We start from the raw sequence: 23,156 nt of genomic DNA, 5'->3' as shown, positions 1-23,156 counted from the left end.
AGCTGGCAGCCAATGAAAGCTCGGAGCTGCGCCGGGTGGAGGTGGAGGGGGACATGTGGAGCTGCTTCTCTTTGTTCTCTCATAATCAACAGAATAAACATAAAAAAGTCTCGATAGATTGTTTGGCAGTTCAGTTATTGACCACCAGACTTCACCTTCAACTTCCCACCAGTGTCGGTGTCAGCTGTCATGCTGCTAAAACAGAAAGAGATTAACTTGGATGTCTAATAAGAGCTGGCTCTGTATTTATTTATTTATTGACATGTTGAGGTCTCAGTATATAAACTGCTGTGATGCCTGACACCTTTACCTGTTGAGGTAAATAAGCGTCTCAGTGGTGTCATGGTGTGATGTTAAACACAGCAAGGATGAGAATATAGATCTTATTATCATAGAGGGCTCATTTTGAATTCTGTAAACAATTTTTTTAACAACAACAACAACAATAATAATAATAATAATAATGCCTTTTATATATATTTATATAGCACATTTATATATACATACATACATTCATACACACACACACACACACACACACATACATATACATACACACATAATGACTGAAAAGAATTTGCTGATTCGGCGAAATTATGTTTTTAAGCATCACTAAAAGTTCTGTTTTTCTTCCAGAAGTGGGAAAAATAAAATAAAATCAACAAATAATACTTAAAAGGAGGGAAAAAAGACGAAAAGTGTCATTTATTTATGGTGTTTTTAATATAATAACCCTGTCTCCTGCACCTGCTTGCAGCTCAGGTGAGAGTAAGAGCAGAAGCTGCTGATTTTACTAAATAAATGAATAAGATTCTTTGGCCACAGACAGCAGAGCAAGGGTCGCCAAGTTTATCAAGCCCCGCCCTCCTCAACTGCCATTGGCTGACAGCCGACAGTGTCTTCATGCTGCGTTCAGGGCCAATTGGAAACACAGAACTGTTACAGAATCAATAGTATGTGTCTGCAGACCCGGAGACTGCAGATCTGGACCTGCAGATTCAGACCTGTAGTTCTGGACCTCTCGTCAGTGCCCCTACTGGATGGATGTAGAACTGCAGGAGGCTGCAGATTCAGACCTGCAGTTCTGACTCCTTGTATGTCACCACAGCGCCCCCTACTGGACGGCTGTACAACTGCAACTAAATCAGCATCTCACCCAAGCACCACTTTTTGAAATAAGTTTCAATTGCATTACAATTTAAAATTTTTAAATTTTACTACAACCAAATAAAAATACTAAGATTGAATTATTGACAAAGCATGAAGCTTCTAACTAAACAATTTTCGTCCAGAAATCAGTCTGATGTTGATGAAGCTATAAGTCTCCCTTCAAACAAGTTTTGAAGGTTAATTTACACCATCAATTCTAACAGTTTAAAGCTTTATTTACAACATCAATTTTAACAGTTTAAATGTTAATTTACAACATCAATTCTAACAGTTTAAAGGTTTATTACACCATCAATTCTAACAGTTTAAAGGTTTATTTACAACATCAATTCTAACAGTTTAAAGGTTTATTTACACCATCAATTCTAACAGTTTAAAGGTTAATTTACACCATCAATTCTAACAGTTTAAAGGTTAATTTACACCATCAATTCTAACAGTTTAAAGGTTTATTTACAACATCAATTCTAACAGTTTAAATGTTAATTTACACCATCAATTCTAACAGTTTAAAGGTTAATTTACACCATCAATTCTAACAGTTTAAAGGTTAATTTACACCATCAATTCTAACAGTTTAAAGGTTTATTTACACCATCAATTCTAACAGTTTAAAGGTTTATTTACAACATCCATTCTAACAGTTTAAATGTTAATTTACACCATCAATTCTAACAGTATAAAGATTTATTACACCCCAACACTAAACAGTTGGACGGGTGATTACACCAAAATACAAAATACGAAAAAATGATGAAAGGTTTGTTACACCTACGTTTTCTTTACGTTTAATCACACCCTGATATATTTTTTTGTTTACATTTATATTATTTATACGTTGTTTGATCCCGCTATTTCAGTTCTGCCATTACTATTATTATTATGTACTGTGATATACTACTATTATTATACTGGCCTTATTATTATTATTATTATTATTATTATTATTATATAATATAATGTATTTATATATATGTGTGTGTGTATGTGTATGTGTATTTGTATGTGTGTGTGTGTGTGTGTGTGTGTGACCAGTGAACCAAAGAAAAGGAAACGTGTGTTCAAGCAACATTTAATTTAACAGCGAATATAATTGACAATAAAATCAAAGTCAAATAAAAGCATTAATCTTTCACATCTTTCTCCTCGTCCTCTAGGTGAACCATCTGTTTCTCAGCTTTCAGCAGTTTCACTCCTAAAGAAAAGGAAAACACATTTTGTCAGTTTACAGCAGGAGATTTGAGGACAACATAAAAAAGATGTATAAAACTACAATTCTATATAACTTGTATTCAATTTTCTTAACTCTATGGAGTCTTATAGGGCTATTTTGTCCATTTTTGAATCCTTTTCATGTTTTTCCGTGTCTTTAAGTCATTAAGTCATTTGATTGTGTCTGTTGTGTCTTTTTTTAGTAATTTTGTGTCTTTTTTGGTAATTTGTGTCTTTTTTGGTAATTTGTGTCTTTTTTTTGTCTTTTTTTGTCTTTTTTTTTTAGTAATTTTTTGTCTTTTTTAAATTTTGTGTCTTTTTTGGTAATTTGTGTCTTTTTTGTCTTTTTTTTAGTAATTTTGTGTCTTTTTTTGTCTTTTTTTTTTGTAATTTTGTGTCTTTTTTTGTAATTTTGTGTCTTTTTTTGGTCATTTGTGTCTTTTTTTGGTCTTTTTTGTGTCCAACCAGTCTGTCCGTTCTCCTCTGATGTAGTGTAAATTTACTACCTATTTTCTTCATTATCAATCATAAAAATACACTGTACACCTGTAGGTACAGCGGAGGAGAACTTTGTCATATTGAGGCTGCTGAATGAAAGCTGTCCCGTGTCCAATGTAGCCCTTCTTCTCTCTGCCACTTCTTTCTATTATTTCTATGATGTTTTAATGATAAATGATGTCTCTACACCGTTAACCCTTTATCGAGTGAAGAACCGTATTTGGTAACTTCAGCGGATATCCAAAATAAAAATATTTTGAGAAAAAAGTTGCAAATTTACTAGATTAAAGTGGCAGATCTACAAGAAAAAAAGTAGCAGATTTAAGAGATTTAAAGTGGCAAATTGCGTGAAAAAAGTTGCAGATTTGCGAAAAAAAGTGAGGAAAAAAGCAACTTTTTTCTCACTTTTGGTTACATTTGCAACATTTGAAATTCTTTATTGAGCATGACAGTGTTTTGAAAAGATTCAAAATCACATTATATGTTGGACTAATGGACTAAAAAAGACACAAAATGACCAAAAAAAGACACAAAATTACTTTTTAAAAAGACACAAAATGACTAAAAAAGACACCAAAAGAGACAAAATGACTAAAAAAAGACACAAAATGACCAAAAAAAAAGACACAAAATGACTAAAAAAAGACACAAAATGACCAAAAAAAAGACACAAAATGACTAAAAAAAGACACAAAATAACTAAAAAGACACGAAATTACCAAAATTGTTACGCTAAACACACAAGACACAAATAAAATCGAGCCCCACTAGAATAAAAACCAGAGTTGATGACAGGATCACACACAATCACAAGATCACATTTATGTTGGTTTTTCTTTGTTTCTTTTTGGTTCAAAATGTTGATCCAGTAAGTCAGAATAAAAAATCAGTTTTTATTATAAGGTCACATAGGTGAGGTTGTGCTGAAAAAAATATACTAACATGGCATTTAAACATTTTTTACGTGGTGTATACAGGCAGGATGAAAAGGATTCAGAAATGGACAAAATAGCCCAAAACTCCATAGAGTTAAGCGTTGTTTGTGTGTGTGTGTGTGTGTGTGTGTGTGTGTGTGTGTGTGTGTGTGTTTGTGTGTGTGTGTGTGTGTGTTGACCTGGTATAAGTGGAGGAGAGTAGAGGACAGGTGTGTCCTTTCTGCGAGGTTTCTTCTTCTGGTCTTCGTCCTGATTTTCTGGTCCCAGAGCCTCTTCCTCCTCTTCCTCCTCTTCCTCCTCTTCCTCCTCCTCTTTATCGTCCTCCATCTCTGGCTTGCCGTCCACCTCTTTGTCTGTCAAACAGTCAGACAAACTGTTACACTGTCCAAAGAACAGAACTTGATAAAGTGTTCTGTTTTCCACACCTGTTCTGTTGGAATGAAACATAATGCAACTTTGTAACGCTGTTTCTTTCCACGACTACTAAAGTAAACTTCTTCCTCAGGAGTGAACAGCCAACACTGTGGTTTTCTCAGCTCACTTTATTCTGTTTTTTTTTTGTACTAAAACACAGAGATGATCGAATGTTTTTGTGCTCCCTATATATCAGACGACTTTGAAAAGATTTGGAAAAGACTCCTGGAAAACGATCAGCTCACATCTAAAGACAAGAGTTTAGAGCAGGCGTCTCAAACTCAAATTACCTGGGGGCCGCTGGAGGCAGTATGAAATGACCAAAAAGGACACAAAATGACAGAAAAAAACTAAATTACTTAGAAAAGACACAAAATGGCCAAAAAGACACAAAATGACAGAAAAAATACACAAAATGACCCAAAAAGACACAAAATGACAGAAAAAACTAAACTACTTAAAAAACTAAATTACTTAAAAAATATACAAAATGACCAAAAAAGACACAAAATTACTAAAAAAGACACAAAAGTATTTAAAAAAAACACACAAAATGACCAAAAACACACAGAATTACCAAAAAAGACACAAAATGATTTTTTTTAAAAAGACACAAAATGATCATAAGAAGACACAGAATTACCAAAAAAAGACAAAATTATTTTAAAAAGACACAAAATTACCAAAAAAGACACAAAATTATTTTTTAAAAAGACACAAAATAATAAAAAAAAAGACACAAAATGATCATAAAAAGACACAGAATTACCAAAAACAGACACAAAATGACCAAAAACAGTAATTAAAGGGACCTTCCACACACAACACGGTAAAGTGCCATTCATAAAAAACTCACATTAAACTTTCATATCAAGGTGGGGGCCACGAGTTTGAGCCCCCTGGTTTAGTCTCACATTGATATTTTAGACAGACTGTGAATCTTGCAGGGAAACTATTAAAGACAACAACTAGATTATTTAAAGGACTCTGTTCTTACAGTGTTTGCTGTCCTGAGTCATCAGTCGATGTTCAGGCTCCAGGGTCGACCTTATACAGCCACTCGTCATCTCTAGAGATCACACACACACACACACACACACACAGACACACACACACACACACACACAATCCATTATTCATTAGTGGACCTTATGACACTAACAAAGGATAAAGCACTTCAGGGCTGTGTGTGTGTGTGTGTGTGTGTGTGTGTGTGTGTGTGTGCGTGACAGACTGCATCAATTGAAGATTTCATGAAATCACCACATTTAAACAGCAGTTCTTATTTTCTTTACACCCTTCATCCTTGCATTTTTACACCTTGGTTTAATATCTTTAAACTTTTAACATGTCCAAAATAACACAAATATTTGATTCTTTTTTTATTATTGTTATGTGATTTTCCAAATGGACAAGGGTGTCAGTCAGCTTGGCACATGAAAGAGAAACTAAAGGAAACCTGAAGAAATAAAATTAAAAACAGGGTGAGTGTGCATTCAAATAAATGACAGAGAAGCAAAGAAATATGAAACAAAAGCAAAAAAAAAGCTCCACACTGCAAATTACTTGATTCTCACCAAGATAAAAAAAAAACAACTACATAATTGATCTTGTTTTAAGAGTTAATTTCTTATTTCAAGCGTTCAACATGCTTATTTCTAGATTTAATAATCTTGATTTAAGAAATCTTGTCAAGGTAAATTATCTGTCCATGCAGCAAGATCATTTCCCTCAGATTTACTGTTTTATCTTGTTTTTAGACACATCTTTTTTGCAGTGCAGCTAAAAGAAAAACAAGAATAAGATGACAAAACCCCATCAGCCATCAGAGAATCAAAGTGTGTCCTTACCTCAGTCTGAGCAGCGCCACACTGAGCGGCGGGGACAGAGTCACTGGAGGTTATGAGACGATGAGGAGGAGCATCATCTCTCCTCTGCCCTCCCCCTTCAGTCTGGAGGGCTCAACAAGAGCTGCTCAATATAACAACAGATGTCTCTTTAGCTCCTCCTTCCTTCAGAGGGACCCTTCACATCATACATTATACATTAGACACACAGGGATAGTTTAACACTCAACTGCTTCCTTTAGAACAGCGGTTCCCAAACTTTATTTAGCCGTGCACCGTCTTCTACGTCCCAACCGGGTTGAGAAAATGCAATAAGCTTTTTTATCGGCATATTAAAGGCGGCATGTTTAATCATGCTCAAATGACCAGAACACACATATAATGATCAGATCACCCATTCCTTGGGGGAAAAAAGGACACAAAATGACCAAAAAAGACACAAAATTACAAAAAGACACAAAATTACTGAAAAAACACTAAATTAATTAAAAAAAGGACACAATATGACAAAAAAGACACAAAATGACTAAAAAATACACAGAATTACCAAAAAAGACACAAAATTATTTAAAAAAAGACACAAAATGACCAAAAAGACACAAAATGACAGAAAAAAATAAATTACTTAAAAAAGACACAAAATTACCAAAAAAAGACACAAAATTATTAAAAAAGACACAAAATTACAAAAAAGACACAAAATTACCAAAAAAAGACACAGAATTAACAAAAAAGACACAAAATGATTTTAAAAAGCCACTAAATGACCCAAAAAATACACAAAATTATTAAAAAAGACACAAAATTATTTTAAAAAGACACAAAATTACTAAAAAAAGACACAAAATTACCAAAAAAAAAAGACACAGAATTAACAAAAAAGACACAAAATGATTTAAAAAGACACTAAATAAACCAAAAAATACACAAAATTATTAAAAAAGACACAAAATTATTTTAAAAAGACACAAAATTACCAAAAAAAAAAGACACAGAATTACCAAAAAAGACACAAAATTATTTAAAAAAGACACAAAATTATTAAAAGGCACCAAATTATAGAGGCACCAAATTTAGGCTTTTAGGGCAAAAATGTTTCTGGGGGACCATACGTCCGGACCCCCCTACTTTGTTTGGGTCCCCCATCATAGTCTTAGAAAATCCAGTGGTAAACACTGGTTCTAAAGGTTTGACAGACTGGACAGACAACAAGTTTCCCAGCAGTTTGTTCAGGGTGATAAAGGAGGAGAGATGTTTTTGGGTCCTTCATTGAGTCAGCTTTAAGTCAGTAAATGTGTTTGGCTGCACTGGGAATTTCATGTACAAACTTCTTATTATTGATGTAAATATGTTGGTTGTTGTTTACACTACAGTTCATTTAAAAACGTGTAAATAAAACATATTGTGTTTAAGGCATGGAGTGGAAAAATAACTCACTGAGTTAAAATCATTTGCTGACAGCTTCGTCCTGCCAGTTCAAAAATATTTCAGTCACAACAGAAAAGACAAAACATCAAACACTGAACATTTATTTGACACCAGTATGTCACTTTTCAACATAATTATGAAATGACGTATGGAAAAAAGCAGAATCAACATATTGCTGGTGATCACATTCTTTCTACAGAACGTATGTTACACGTATGTTACGTGAGCTCTGTTTCACACAATAAAACACTTGTAATGCTGAAATCAAAGCAAAAGCTTTTGAAGTCCTAATGAGGGATTGTAGTCTGGTGATTGGTGCATCCTGGTCTCAAGTGTGTGTCCAGCTGTTGGAGCCATTGTTCCACACCGCTGCAGCATGAAAGCTTCAATATGTATCTGGACAATAAGAGAAAGACTTCACCATATAAACAACACAAACACGTTTGACTGTTTCAAGGTTTATTGATCGTATGAAGCATTGTGCACCTGCTGAGCAGAAGCCTCGTGTGTTTTAACATCGCCATTTATTACTTAATTATTGCATTTATATTGAGATATTTTATCGTATATGTAAGCATTTTTAAACCATAATTTAAATCAGGGACGCAGAAGGGATTTATTGTGGCCCTCGTGACGATATTTTGTGGCCCCCACCTTGATATGAAAGTTTAATGTGAGTTTTATATGAATGGCACTTTACCGTGTTGTGTGTGGAAGGTCCCTTTTATTACTGTTTTTGGTAATTTTGTGTTTTTTTTGTGGTAATTTTTAAAATAATTTTGTGACTTTTTTTCTGTAATTTTGTGTCTTTTTCAGTCATTTTGTGTCTTTTTTTGCTATTTTGTGTCTTTTTTTGGTCATTTTGTGTCTTTTTAAAGTAATTTAGTGTTTTTTCAGTAATTTTGTGTCTTTTGTTTAGTAATTTTGTGTCTTTTTTTAGTCATTTTGTGTCTTTTTTGGTCATTTTGTGTCTTTTTTGGGTAATTTTGTGTCTTTTTTCAGTCATTTTGTGTCTTTTTAGGTCATTTTGTATCTTTTTTTGGTCATTTTGTGTCTTTTCTTGGTCACTTTGTATCTTTTTAAAGTAATTTAGTGTTTTTTCAGTAATTTTGTGTCTTTTTGGTCATTTTGTGTCCTTTTTTGTCATTTTGTGTCTTTTTGGTAATTTTGTGTCTTTTTAAAGTAATCTAGTGTTTTTTCAGTCATTTTGTCTTTTTTTTGTAATTTTGTGTCTTTTTTTGTAATTTTGTGTTTTTTCAGTCATTTTGTGTCTTTTTTTGTCATTTTGTGTCTTTTTTAAGTAATTTTGTGTCTTTTTTGGTCATTTTGATATTACCTCCAGCGGCCCCCAGGTAATTTGAGTGTGAGACCCTTGCTGTAAGGGAACAGAGGTGGAAGGGAACTAACTCGTGGGCGGAGCCAAAACACTCCGCCGCTTTCCAAAAAGTACTCAGTGGAAACACGTCTAATTATGACAACAATGTGAATACAAACCACTTATGACAGTTTAATGCAATAGCAATAAATAAAGATAATCAGTTTCTTAAAGTTTAATAATAAGACCTGCTATGACATGTTTATGATAATAACAAAGGCATCTCAAACATTGCATCAACTCTGCATCATATGTGTAATAATTCAAACTTAATGAAAACAGTCATCACAAAGAACTTGTTCATGGCAGCGTCTCATGCACACTCCTTTAAATAAAGCTTTCATCTTTTTCTATTACAAAAAAAAAGGCAGTCACTTAGAAGTTTGCATTTTATGCATTTTGTCATGGTTCTAAGTCAAATGTGAAGCATTTATAATAAAAAAAATAACTGTAAATCATAAAAGATAAAGCATAATCTTCCATTGATGAAAGACTTCAGGAATCTTCAGGATTTCATAAGTCAGATGTCGTCTCAGACAGAAACCCTAAAACCTGAAACACAAGGTGATATGGAAGTTATGATATCAGCACAATTAATTAAAAGAGAGTACAGTTATACATATTATACATGCACACCTTAACCTGATAATAAAAATTAAAAGAAAGAATAATAATCAATTCGTGTCCAATCTAAGTAAGGTCGCACCTTCAACATTTGCAAATAACTGCTTAGAATTGTGCATGACAATGAGCTTCTTTTATGGAGGAAAAGGTTACCTTTGAAGACTGTCTGTTTAATTCATTGGTCTCAAACTCGTGGCCCGCGGGCCAATTGCGGCCCCTGAAAGTTTTATGTGAGTTATATATATTAATGGCACTTTACCGTGTTGTGTGTGGAAGGTCCCTTTAATTACTTTTTTTGGTCATTTGGGGTCTTTTTTAAATAATTTTGTGTCTTTTTTAATAATTGTGTGTCTTTTTTAAAATAATTTTGTGTCTTTTTTTGGTAATTTAGTTTTTTTTCTGTCATTTTGTGTCTTTTTTAAATAATTTTGTGTCTTTTTTGGTAATTATGTGTATTTTTTTGTCATTTTGTGTCTTTTTAAAGTAATTTAGTGTATTTTTTTGTCATTTTGTGTCTTTTTCAAACTTATTTAGGTTTTTTTTGTCATTTTGTGTCTTTTTATTTATTTATGTTTTAGTAATTTTGTGTCTTTTTTTGGTAATTTTGATACTGCCTCCAGCGGCCGCCAGGTAATTTGAGTTTGAGACTCCTGGTTTAAATGATAAATGTAAAAAAAACTGAAAGCTCACCTTTTATTGCAATGAGTCTGTGTTCACAGAATGATGTAAAGATTCCTTCAACTGGAAAACAGGAGACAAAACATTTAGAAGAAATATAATTTAAAATACATCTGATCTACTGTGAAATATGGCTTATCATATAATTGATATACATATAGTAGCTGCCATCGAGCATAACATTCTGTAGGGTTGGGGAAACATTTATTTTTGGACATATATAAGTTATTATATTACTCAGCCACTTGTATCTGTTGCTGTGTCTCCTGTCTGAAGAAGGATTTCATTTCTCGTTGTAATATCTCTAGAAATGCTAATTCAACATTTATTTAAAAAAAGTGTTAACCCTCTGGGGTCTGAGCCTATTTTGGCCGTTTTTTAATACTTTTGATTTTGCCCTTCATGTACCACATAAAAAATGTTTACTATACCCATATTTGATATCCATTTTTTCTTCACCTATATGATCTGACAATTATTTTTTCACTTTAACCTACTTGATCAACATATTGAGCCCAAAAATACACAAAAATCATGAAATCCGAGTTGAAAAATTTAAATACAATAAAACTACATACAAAAAGTTCCACAAAAACATGAATATTTATAGGCACTTTTTTCCTTGTTAGCTGCAAGTCTTCAAAAACAAACTATGTGCCAAATTACACACTATCATTATTATCTTATCTTATCTTATCTTATCTTATCTTATCTTATCTTATCTTATCTTATCTTATGATCATATCTTTGGTTTTACATGACCTGGGAATGTCAATGTTGAATGTTTTTTTGCTAAACTTCACGTGATCTGATCAGGACGACACGATCAGAGAGCCCAGAGGGTTAAATGTAGCATGCAAGAGTAAATGCTAGAGTAGATTGTGAAGGAAATTTGGTGTTTCCTGCATGGTGGGACATGAAGTTGGTGGCGACCTACTTGACATTCAAGATGCAAGGCATTGTGGGAACTCACTCTGTGAACTTAACTCTGATAACACCATGATTGAGAGGAACACGTGGATCCTGATGTAATGTATAGGGCAGGAAGATAGGACCTAATTGAGACTTGCTGAAGAATCAATGCCGGGAAATACAACAGATATAAGTCGTGCGGTGTATGGGGCTTTGTTGTACTGTAAAAGAGCCATTCGGGATTGTGCGGTGTATGGAACACGAATGTGAAAATAAAACTTGCAGAACAGAGTATTGAGTGCTTTGTGTTTGGCCAGCTCACCCATTAACTTAGTGCAATCCACAAAATTGCCATAACAAGATTAATGAGATATTCTCACTCTCTGCAGGAAGCCCATCATGTCCAGCTTGTCTGCCTTGGAGGGAGAACAGTCCAAGCCCTCGCAGATACACTCTGACCCAGGAGGAGCCTCTCTGAGGGAGTCTGGGTTCCAGGTGCTCCAGGAGGAGACAGGAGCACTGGGAGCACTGGGACCATCAGCTGGAGGGCTCCAGGGCAGCAGGCAGCACTGGACGGCTACCGTCCTGCTGGGAGCCTGGTTAGATGATGTTCCCGTCGCTCCAGGTAGAAAGACTCTGAGCTGAGAGCAGAGGGTCGACTGCTCATCCAACAGTCTGTGCATCTTCTACTCAGAAACAATAATCAGAAAACAGAAGAACACATAGTAAAGAAAGAACGCCATGTCACACAGCATGGAAAAACTGAAAGTAGATTCATGTTGAACATTTTAACGTTCAGTTTGGACACAAAGTGACCAAAAAATCTGCATTCATCATGGAAAGAAACTGTAAAAACAGGCATTGTCATCAGAGTGTGAACAGATCATCAGTTAGGAAGCAAAACAAAGCTAAAAAACTGTGATATTTCTACAGACGAACATTCACATCACACTTTTTCATGTTTTATCTACCATAAGACATCCATGTATACGCTGATGTATGTTACCATTTTCAAGCTGTTGTCATAGTGATGGGCCAGTTCATTCAACTGCATCTCCAATTCTGCAGCCTCCTGTTTCACTGCTAGCCTCAAGTCTTCTATATCCCGGACCTTGTTCCTACACACACACACACACACACACACACACAAACACAGGCAGACGGACAGTTAGTTTGCGTTTTGTATTTTTTTTTATTAAGTGGTAACCCCACCTAGCGGTAACCTCACCTAGCGGTAACCTCACCTAGTGGTAACCTCACCTAGTGGTAACCTCACCTCGCGGTAACCTCACCTAGTGGTAACCTCACCTAGTGGTAACCTCACCTAGTGGTAACCTCACCTCGCGGTAACCTCACCTAGAGGTAACCTCACCTAAGGGTAACCTCACCTAGTGGTAACCTCACCTAGTGGTAACCTCACCTAAGGGTAACCTCACCTAGAGGTAACCTCACCTAAGGGTAACCTCACCTAGAGGTAACCTCACCTAGTGGTAACCTCACCTAGAGGTAACCTCACCTAACGGTAACCTCATCTAGTGGTAACCTCACCTAGTGGTAACCTCACCTAGCAACAACCTCATCTAGAGGTAACCTCACCTAGTGGTAACCTCACCTAGAGGTAACCTCACCTAAGGGTAACCTCACCTAGTGGTAACCTCACCTAGCAACAACCTCATCTAGAGGTAACCTCACCTAAGGGTAACCTCACTTAGAGGTAACCTCACCTAACGGTAACCTCATCTAGAGGTAACCTCACCAAGAGGTGACCTCATCTAGAGGTAACCTCACCTAGCGGCAACCTCACCTAGAGGTAACCTCACCTAGCGGTAACCTCATCTAGCGGCAACCTCACCTAGAGGTAACCTCACCTAGCGGTAACCTCACCTAGAGGTAACCTCACCTAGCGGTAACCTCACCTAGAGGTAACCTCATCTAGAGGTAACCTCATCTAGAGGTAACCTCACCTAGCGGTAACCTCATCTAGAGGTAACCTCATCTAGAGGTAACCTCACCTAGCGGTAACCTCACCTAGAGGTAACCTCATCTAGAGGTAACCTCACCTAATGGTCGCCAAAGTTTACAATGGTAAAAATGTGGGTCCCTCAAGAAAAAGGTTGGGAACCACTGCTCAAGAGCACAAATGATCATTTTGGCACACCGGAAGAACTTCCAGTTCAATCGAGGATCAAGGAGCGAGGAGACATAAAATAAGATAAGTAAGGTGCGCCCTCATCCTCCTCTTTGTTCTGTCTCTGCTCTGGGGTCCAAAACAAAATCAGTACCAGCACCATAACACAGACAAACTCGAGCCAAATATAGCATCATAAACTATAGTCACAATGTTGTAACCTATATAGTGACACTAAGTGGAACATGTCGGGGTCAAAACAAAGCTTTTTAAACCAGACCAGGTATGTACCTGTCCTGTTCAGAGAGAGCACTGTAAACTGCAGCCTGGTCTTCAGAGAGCTGCTCCTCCATGTTGCTGAGCACAGAACGAAACTGCTGCAGACACACCATCATCTCCTCCAACTCATCCAGAGAGTACTGTGGAAATAATGAAAAGATAGTAAAAAAAAGATAAAGAAATATGTGGGATTTCAACAATGATAGAAACATTTCAGGCTAAGTTACATTCACTCGACATGCATCCAGAAAAAAAGAACATAATGTTCAAGGTCCAATTGTGTGCAAGCAAAAATGCAAATATTGTTCTGTGACATGCCGTGCCATTTATCAACCTAGATTTGTTTTGTGGGTGTATTTTATTTTTTTTGAGTACTGGGGCATTTAAAATGTGAATTTTCTGCAAATAGACTGTTTTGTAGTTTTATTATTTATCATTTTGTTCTGCTAATTTTGTGTGTATGAATGGTAAAAAAAAGAAAGAAAGAAAGAAAGAAAAGGTACATTTCCATAGTGTCTTTTGCTTGTATTTGGGTTCCTGGCAGCTTTATACTTTATTAATTAAAATAAAAATGAAAAATGTGACTGATAGCCAAGGTTGTGTGGAGAAAAAGGAGCCATGCATGTGATGTAAGGACAGACTGGAAGATGCTAAACATAGACAGAAATTAATGCATAGGAAGTTGACACATTTGAACCAAAATCTCCTGGACTTCAGAGGTTTAAAGGTGTTCCTGATGTGTCTCATACTACACACTGAATGCTGCCTTGTTCATCAGTATCACAAGCCGAGGCCTCAACAAGTTGTCAGTATCTGATGGGTTGGGAGTGAAACAGGGCTAGGATTCTTAAAGAGGTAATTAATCATTATTTATTTATTTCTAAATTTGAAGTAGTTATTTTGCAAAAAACCAAGAAAACCAACAGGGTTGCAGCGGAATAGTCTTTTTGGGTCAAGGTGGTCGTTAGTGAAATGAAGAAGAGTGCAGAATAAAGATGTAACCTATATGTATATTCAAAAAGAAAAACAACTTTAATCTTGACTTATGTAATTAACATTTCATTGATTTGTTTAAACGTTAAATACAATGTTTTGCACTGATGTTCGAGTGCAGGGGCTTTACTTTTGTGATGGTTTTTTTTTACACATCAATGTTAATGTTATCACTAGACCACATCAGTCGAGTAGTCAGGTCGTTGGATTGGCTTCATTTGTGTCAGAGAATTGATTTGAAAGTATTGCTTCTAAAATAATGCACTAATAAATGTTTCTGACCTCTTGCTACACTATGAACCACCCAGACCTTTCAGAATTGAACCTGGTAAGTCAGTATTCAGCTTCTGAGAACCCCATTCTGTCCCTGGAACAAACAGACCTCTTTCCATATCTCCGAGAGCTCCACGAGCTCTAAATGCAAATGAGACATTGATATGGTAATATGACCCTGGCTTTGAAAGGCCTCCATCTCAAGAACTGTGCTATCATGACAACAAACACTGTTGATACTAAAGTGCAAAAACGTCGTGACTCGTTGGAAGATAGTCACGTCACAGCTCACTGCTCAGGCCTGCACTCTAACACTGGTGAGTACAAAAACATCAGGATCAATAGTCACAAGAAACAGCTACTGATCAATAACCATCATTTATAAATGGTAAATAGATAGTTTATTAATGTTAAATCATCATTTATAAATTGCAAATGGATAGTTTATTAACCCTCTGGAGTCTCCAAATGCTCCGAATCCAGACTTGTTGCCTCCATCCAGACTAGAAAACAAAGCAGCGTGGAGCCCTACTGTAAATTTACCTCTAAAGTTCTGGCTGTAAACTCCATGAGGCCAGTTTCAGTTTGATGATGATATACCAAGTAAAACTGGAGACAAGCTCAAATAGATTTAGTATCAAATGATAGAACTGGATGGAACCCTCTTATATGTTAGATTTGACACCTTTGTTCACATTTGCAACATTTCAAATTCTTTATTGAGCATGATAGTGTTTTGAAAGTAAAAAAAAGATTCAAAATCACATTTCATGTTGGACTAAAGGACTAAAAAAGACACAAAATGACCAAAAAAGACACAAAAAGAAACAAAATGACCAAAAAAAGACACAAAAAGACAAAATGACTAAAAAAAGACACAAAATGACCAAAAAAGATACAAAATGGGAAGACAGAATGACCAAAAAAACAAAACACGGAAGACACAAAATTACCAAAAGAAGACACAAAATAACTAAAAAAGACACAAAATGACCAAAAAAGACACAAATGACCAAAAAAGACACAAAATGACAAAATAGCCCAAGACTCCACAGAGTTAATGTAAGTTAATAGTTACTTTACCATTAACAAACAATTCCATTCTAATTAATAATGTTTATTAATTGACTGTTTATTAATTGACTATTTATTAACGGTTTATAGTTGCACTCATAACATTTTAAACACTATCTTAAGCATTTGTTAATGATTTCCAAATTATTTCTATAGCTTTAAGAAAATGGTTGTAAAACATCTATAAATATTAAATATGTAGACCTAATTGTAGTACTTTGTAAATGGTTAATATTTGGTTTATTAACCATCTATACACATAACTTAGATGGTTATTGTAAAGTGTTATGTTCAGGGCTTTTTCTGCTGGAAAGTTTCTGTTAGAAAACCTTCTGTCAGAAAGGTTAAGTCAGAGTATAATAATAGTAATAATAGTATAAATGAAAAAAGTAAACAGATAACCTGACTGACAGCCAATGACAGATCAACCTGCAATCCCCTGCTAGTCCATCCTGTGTACAGCAAGGTTACAATAGTTTGGGATTTTTCATTAGTTTTAGGTGCATCCTCGATTTTGAAGATTTTTGAATTCATTTTTCAAAATATCATTATTTTCGTAGGACGTGTTGCAGCATTGCACTGTTTCTGATCGGACCCAGAATGCATACATCATATAATAGCCTAATTGTGCAATAAAGGCTTGTGTGTGTATATATATAAAGATCATTCTCACTGTACTGCACCTTTAAAATACAGAAACAGTAATTTGGCACTAAAATGAGAAATGTCATTGTCATACAAATATAATTGTTATCGTTGGTAAGTTGGTAAATACACTTAAATGAATGTTTAAATATCATCTTTACCGTTTTTTAATGTGCCCCTCTGATTAAACACTGGCCCTTCATTGGCCCCCACTGTGAAATTGGTCTAGAACTGGGAGAGAGTGGTATTACTCACAGGAATGTTCCCCAGATTGTGTTGCTTGTGAGTACAACAGGTACACAGGTGATCACAGGAGCAGCAGCATGCCATGGTGTCTATGTGATCGCCCTCCCAAAGCTTCTCTTCAACAATCCTGTCTACCTCTTCCTCATCCGGCCAAAGCCCTTTATCCACAGAGACAGACATATGGCCATTTGTAGCCATCCCGGGGAAATATGGAGATGAAGAGAAGTTCAGTGTCGAACTTTGTGTCGTTTCTGTGGCACTTGTCGGTACGGTTTCTTCCTTTGGGACAGTGTAAGGAGCCTCATGCGGTAACTTATTGGTGAGAGTGTTTCGTTGAATTTGCAGGTCCGTCCATGACTGGACAGCCCGGAAAGGGGTGGAAGTATCCAAAGGGAGAACATTAGGGAGAAGGGTGCGTTTTGAGTCAGTCGTGTAGGGAACATCCTTCCTCTGGACAATATGAGAAGATAGAGATGAAGACATCTGGACAGAAACAGAGCGGCTGGATGGTTTGAGATGTGGCCTTGCAGAGGGGGGTGGGAATGGAGCTTGGGGCGAGGAGGAGGTATTATCTAAAGAGGCGGATCCATTTTGAGACGTCTGGTCAGTGTTTCCAGGACATCTGTCTGAGTCTTCAAAGCTGGCTGACTCTTCAGGGGTTGAATTGGAGACCTGTATGGGTTCTGCCCAATAAGCTCGACCTTCAGTATCAAGTTGCTGAAAAAAGGCGTCCACCTCTCCATTGTCACCTTCTGAACCATCCACTGAGGTTTGAAACACCAGATCTAAGCTCTCAATCTGGATCAGACCCTTTGGCTCGACTTCAGTTCTACTGTGTGGCTCCTGCACATCAGAACTTCTGAGGGATTCACGTTCCAAGCCATTAATTTCCCTTTGACAATCTTCCGGTTGTGTTCCAGTTGAAAGCTCATCATGCAAACTCCAGGACGGGACCTGTGGGTCTATTTCTGTTTGGTTACATACTTCCTCCGAGACTAATCTAGAACCCTCTGACAGACTTGCATAACTCTCCGTATCTGAGATGTAAACAACAGCCTCTGGAGTCTGCACAGTGTCAGCATGTCTCTCATCCTCTGTCTCTCCTTTTCCATTCCTCTGATGGGTATCGTCAACGTCCAAAGATAGGTGATTCATTTTAATAACGTCTCGGACAGGAGAGTCTGGAAAACAGTCTGTGTTGTCAACATGACAACATGGTCCATCCTGTTGGGGGACGGACTGCTCCGTCAGGCCGGAAAGTCTTCCAACAGATGGATCTGTCAGTCCGTCTGAATGTGACTGTGATGACGAAGGGTTGGGGGAAAGGCAAGGCAGTGTGGGAAAACCTTCAAACTCAGAGGAGTCCAGATTGACATAGGATAGAGCTGAGGGATTGTCAAGCTGAAAGGAGAGAGGGGAGGGTGTTTCGGAGTCTGGGGAAAGGAAAACGGGAAAGTTATTGTGTTCTAGACTCTCGGAGATGGACTCAGTTAGTGGAGGAGATGCTAAAGAAGGTTGACAATGAACATCAGTATGTGCAGAGGGAGGTAAAGAGGAGTCAGAGGGAAGGAGAGATGAATCAGAGAGGGAGTTCTCATGTAAAGACACCTCAGTCTTCTCTGGACTACCTGACTGTGTAGAAGACATAGTCGTCGGCGTAGAAAATAGAGAATTCAAATCTGAAGAGGTTGATGCAGGACGAGAGGCATTTGAATGTGCTGTGCCTTCAGACTCATGGCAGAAAGTGAACATTTGGGCGTCTGGAGCATGCTCATCCCCTGTTTTAATCTTCTCTGACCCTCCAGGTGGCGTGGGGGAAGACGTAGCGGAGAGAGAAAAGGGAAAAACCGGGTCAGGATTAGAGAGACGTGGAGATTGGATTGTCAGCGACTGATCTTGATCTAGTGGCGTCCCTGTCTCTGAATTTTGCAGGTTAGGTTTTGGGAGACAGAAGACAGGAGATGGGGAAGGGCTAAAGACTGATGGAGGCACTGGTGAGGGACTTGGAGGGGGAAGCGGAGGTTTGTCAACACTAGAAGAGGTCAGAGATGGAGAGAACAGGGGAGATGGAGGGACAGAAGGAGAGGGGGAGGCTGGCCTCTCACTGGTCTGGCTGTCAGTGCTTCCTCCTGACAGGCCTGACAGAGCCTGCAACCAAACAGACAAAACAATGAGACACATAATATGTTTGACGTCACATTACTGCCCTACAGAGTCTAACTGCAGTAACTACGCAAAGGGTTAAACAGAGTGCAGTTACTACAATGTTGTTGTCTTCTTTCAGCTTTTATATTTTGTTTTCAGTGAATAAACATTTCAAATTGATTTTTTTATAAGTGTGTTTAACCCTCCTGGGGTCCTTTTTGACCCCAAGTCATTTTCAACATACGATTAATATAGGTTAACTTTCATAGAACATGATTTATACATTTTTATAGCACTCATGGTCCTCGAGGGTCAAAAAGGACCACATGAAATTAGACTGGTTTCAGGACATGCAAAAATTATTAACAACTTTCTTTTCACCTTTTAAGGCAACTCATGACCAACAAATTGATATATCATTTTCATCATTTTTTTCATTATTGTTGGTCAATTTTAGTCAAATATACAAAATTAGGCCTCATTTCTATATATATATATATATATATATATATATATATATATATATATATATATATATATAGAAATGAGGCCTATATATATATATATATATATATACACACACACACACACACACACACACAATATATATATATAGTTTTAGTTTTTTTTAGTTATAACTCAATTTAAACCAAAAACTTAGTTACTGCAGTTAGGCTTTGTAGGACAGTATAGTAAGTGTAATTTAAAAGGGGGTATAGTGATTTCCATTAAACACAGGGCTTGTGAGTGAAGTAAGTGCACATTAGAAAGCGAGACCTTGATGAGTTCAGGTCCCGGTGTGGCGTGTTGAGAGAGTGAAGGGATGAACGGTTCCTCTAAGAAGCCGCTGCTGTCTGACTGGCAGCTGTTGGTCCTTGTGATTCCCCGCACTGCTCGCAGGAAAAACAAACACAAGGATCAGAAATTATTATCCAGTTTATCACAATCACTATATTATTATATCCTCTCCTCACGTTGTGCTGTATTTCTTTTCTTTCATCTCTGTCCTCCTGTCCTGTTCACCTCTGTCATATTGTATGTGTGTTTTATACGTTTTGGACGGGTTGGTGGCAAATTTCTAGTACTTGTTACTCTGTGCAATGACAATAAAGGCTTCTGATTCTGATTGTTCTTTAATTTATCCACATCTTTCATATTGTAATATAGTTTGGGTAAGCACCTTTCCTACTATACGCCACAGAATTTTGGTTCTTCAGAAATGTTTTTTTGTTTTACTTAAAAAAAGCTAGGCAAGTTTTCCCACACAGAATGTGTTTGTAATCTTTACTCAGGCTGTTAAGTAAGTAATATTTATTTAATAGAACCACTTTAAAAAAAAAAAATGAAAATACACAAGTAAATTGCAGATTAACTGATGTCCCTCAATGACATTTTACTTGGAAATATCAACTAATTAAGCCAGTGAACTGGTTTAGTGAATATTACTTGGGACGAATGATTCAATTTACAGACAAAACTGAGGACACATAATAACAAACAATCACTAAGTAATGCACGACATGAAAAACTGCTATTTAAAAGTAAAAGCATTGAATTTGTATTTCTTTGTAGAATTTATATAGATGATTGAAATAATAATTACAGGGCCAAAACATTTTTTTTTCAGTGCATCAATATCTCTCAAATATGTGTTTTTTATTTTTAAAGTATATTCATCATGAAAACTTTCCAAAGCACTTTAAGACTTATTTCAAATTTAATTCTCAGGTCGACTCTTATCCAACGTGTCAATCGTTAGATCTTCATCCTCCAAGATTTCTGACATGCAGAGGTCAATTTATTGTTCAATTTAGGGACTAAATTATGGAATAAAAACCTTTTCCCCTCTGGCAAACAACTCCATCTCTATAAAGTGTTTCAAAAGATGTCTAAAAGCCCATTTAACTGCTTCACACACAAATACACTTTTATATCGTGTTCATTATTGATATTATTATGGTTCACATAATAAAATGTTTACAGGTGGTGAAACTTGCCTGCCTAACATTTTGGCTGGACAGAAAACCTGTCACACGCAATATAACCAGCGATGATCCGAATATGAAAATGACCGAAGCCTCTATAATCACTTTGCATTTCCGCATCATGCCAGATTATCATATGTTGTTGATACTGTATGCAAATGAGCCGATTGCTATTTATACAGCGTATAAACTGAAACTCTTCAGCTACCTGAGTTACCTCATCATGGTTATGTCATGACAATGTTTGTTTGAGAGAAAGAGAGAGGGAGAGAGGAGAGAGGAGAGAGGGAGAGAGAGAGAGAGAGAGAGAGAGAGAGGAGAGATAAAAGAGAGAGAGAGAGAGAGAGAGGGAGGAGAGAGGTAGGGAGAGAGGGAGAGAGAGGGAGGAGAGAGGGAGGGAGAGAGGGAGAGAGAGAGAGGGAGGAGAGAGAGAGAGAGAGGGAGGGAGAGAGAGAGAGGGAGAGAGAGGGAGGGAGAGAGAGAGAGGGAGGAGAGACAGAGAGAGAGGGAGGGAGAGAGAGAGGGAGGAGAGAGAGAGGGAGGGAGAGAGAGAGAGGGAGGAGAGAGAGAGAGAGAGAGGGAGGGAGAGAGAGAGAGGGAGAGAGAGGGAGGGAGAGAGAGAGAGGGAGAGAGAGGGAGGGAGAGAGAGAGGGAGAGAGAGAGAGAGAGGGAGAGAGAGGGAGGGAGAGAGAGAGAGGGAGGAGAGAGAGAGAGAGAGAGGGAGGGAGAGAGAGAGAGGGAGAGAGAGGGAGGGAGAGAGAGAGGGAGAGAGATAGAGAGAGGGAGAGAGGGAGGAGAGAGAGAGAGAGGGAGGAGAGAGAGAGGAGATAGAGAGGGGGAGAGAGAAGAAGGAGAGAGTGGGAGAGAAAGGGAGAGAGAGGGTTAGGGTTCAGGTTAGAGAGGAGAGAGAGAGAGAGAGAGAGAGAGAGAGAGAGAGAGAGAGAATGTAAACCCTAATAATTTAATGTTTACCACCTAAATGTTCTGCTGCTCCTGTGTAGCTTCCAGTGACGCTGCTTTCATCAAAACTGTGGATCTGGAATGACATGAAATAAGTCACATTAAGAAACTGCAGAGACGTGAGTAACATGACTACAGAAAAAAGGGAAATATTACAACACACATCTGATAATTTTGCAATCTAATACATCCATTTATTAGGGCTCTGCAACAAATGTGATCTTCAAGAATATATAAGAAGTTAAACAGATTTTCTTTATAAAGAAATGTGCCTTTTACCTTCTTTTTAAAATCATTTTGGGGGTTGTATTTAGTGGCTTGTGGGTGGATTTTATGGTGGATGTGTTTCTCATATATTCTCCATTTAACTGCATTAATATGCAACAAACATGTCCAGTACTGTGTAATACTTTCAGAGGACACAAAGTGTTCACCAAGGTTATTATAGTTAACAAAAAATGTACCACTTGTGTGGTATGGCTAATGGTGTGTTCAAGGTCTACACAAATGCCGTAATTTTAGACATTGTCCCGAGCTCCAAGGTCCGACTTTCAGTGTAAATTGATCACACCATAAGACGTTACGGTAAGAAGACCAGCCTTCAAAATAAAAGCAAACACATGTAGCTTTCAAAATAAGAGCACATGGATGTGTTAGCAGAATCCACCACAGAATTTACAAGAAGACTGTCAAAATATGACGCCTCAATTAAAACATAGAGGAACCCTTATTCTCCTTTACAATAATTCATTAAAATATGCAATGATTAAGATGGAATAGTGGCATTAGAATGTGCGAGAGGCACCAAATTTAGGCTTTTAGGGAAAAAATGTCTACTTTGCCTACCCCCCTACTTTGTTTGGGTCCCCCATCATAGTCTTAGAAAATCCTGGACAGATAAAGAAATTTCCCAGCAGTATGTTCAGGGTGATGAAAGGAGGAGAGATCTTTTTGGGTAAATACGTTGGTTGTTGTTGTTTACACTACAGTTCATTAAAAATGTTTGAATAAAAGATATTTGGGTTAAAGCATAGAGTGGAAAAATAACTCATTGAGTTAAAATCATTTGCTGAGAGCTTCGTCCCCCCAAGTAAAAAAAATCCCATCTGCGCTCCTGATTAAAAGGTATTCTTTTTGTAAGACTTTATTTATTTATTTATTTTTTAATGGATGTTCTGAGTTGCCTAAATATAACCATAAACATTTACATCATGCTTTTTATTTTTTACCTTTTAAGATACTGGAGGAAAATAAAATGACCAAAAAACATTGACCGAAAGTATTTTGCAAATATAGTAAATATGAATCAAAATCATTTAAAAAATAAATAATGAT

General features: G+C 36.9%; 2 protein-coding genes across 2 annotated transcripts; both read right to left on the bottom strand.

Annotated features, from left to right (window-relative positions):
• Positions 1-2,232: 2,232 nt before the first annotated feature.
• Positions 2,233-4,275, bottom strand: ppp1r17 (protein phosphatase 1 regulatory subunit 17). The gene is made up of 2 exons (XM_059326576.1): positions 3,995-4,275; positions 2,233-2,365 (listed from the first exon to the last, which is right to left on the bottom strand). The coding sequence occupies exons 1-2, from the start codon at positions 4,260-4,262 to the stop codon at positions 2,295-2,297; spliced, it is 339 nt and encodes a 112-aa protein (XP_059182559.1). The 5' UTR covers positions 4,263-4,275; the 3' UTR covers positions 2,233-2,294.
• A 4,621-nt stretch (positions 4,276-8,896) lies between these two features.
• LOC131962408 (uncharacterized) lies at positions 8,897-22,693 on the bottom strand. The gene is made up of 8 exons (XM_059327409.1): positions 22,676-22,693; positions 21,834-21,897; positions 19,654-19,766; positions 16,741-18,879; positions 13,513-13,640; positions 12,100-12,211; positions 11,474-11,779; positions 8,897-9,431 (listed from the first exon to the last, which is right to left on the bottom strand). The coding sequence occupies exons 1-8, from the start codon at positions 22,691-22,693 to the stop codon at positions 9,393-9,395; spliced, it is 2,919 nt and encodes a 972-aa protein (XP_059183392.1). The 3' UTR covers positions 8,897-9,392.
• Between the last annotated feature and the right edge of the window lie 463 nt (positions 22,694-23,156).

Source organism: Centropristis striata, chromosome 23, assembly GCF_030273125.1.
Source record: "Centropristis striata isolate RG_2023a ecotype Rhode Island chromosome 23, C.striata_1.0, whole genome shotgun sequence".
NCBI lineage: Eukaryota > Metazoa > Chordata > Actinopteri > Perciformes > Serranidae > Centropristis > Centropristis striata.
Note: the sequence above shows the minus strand (reverse complement) of the source record. Positions and strands in the feature narration are given on the sequence as shown.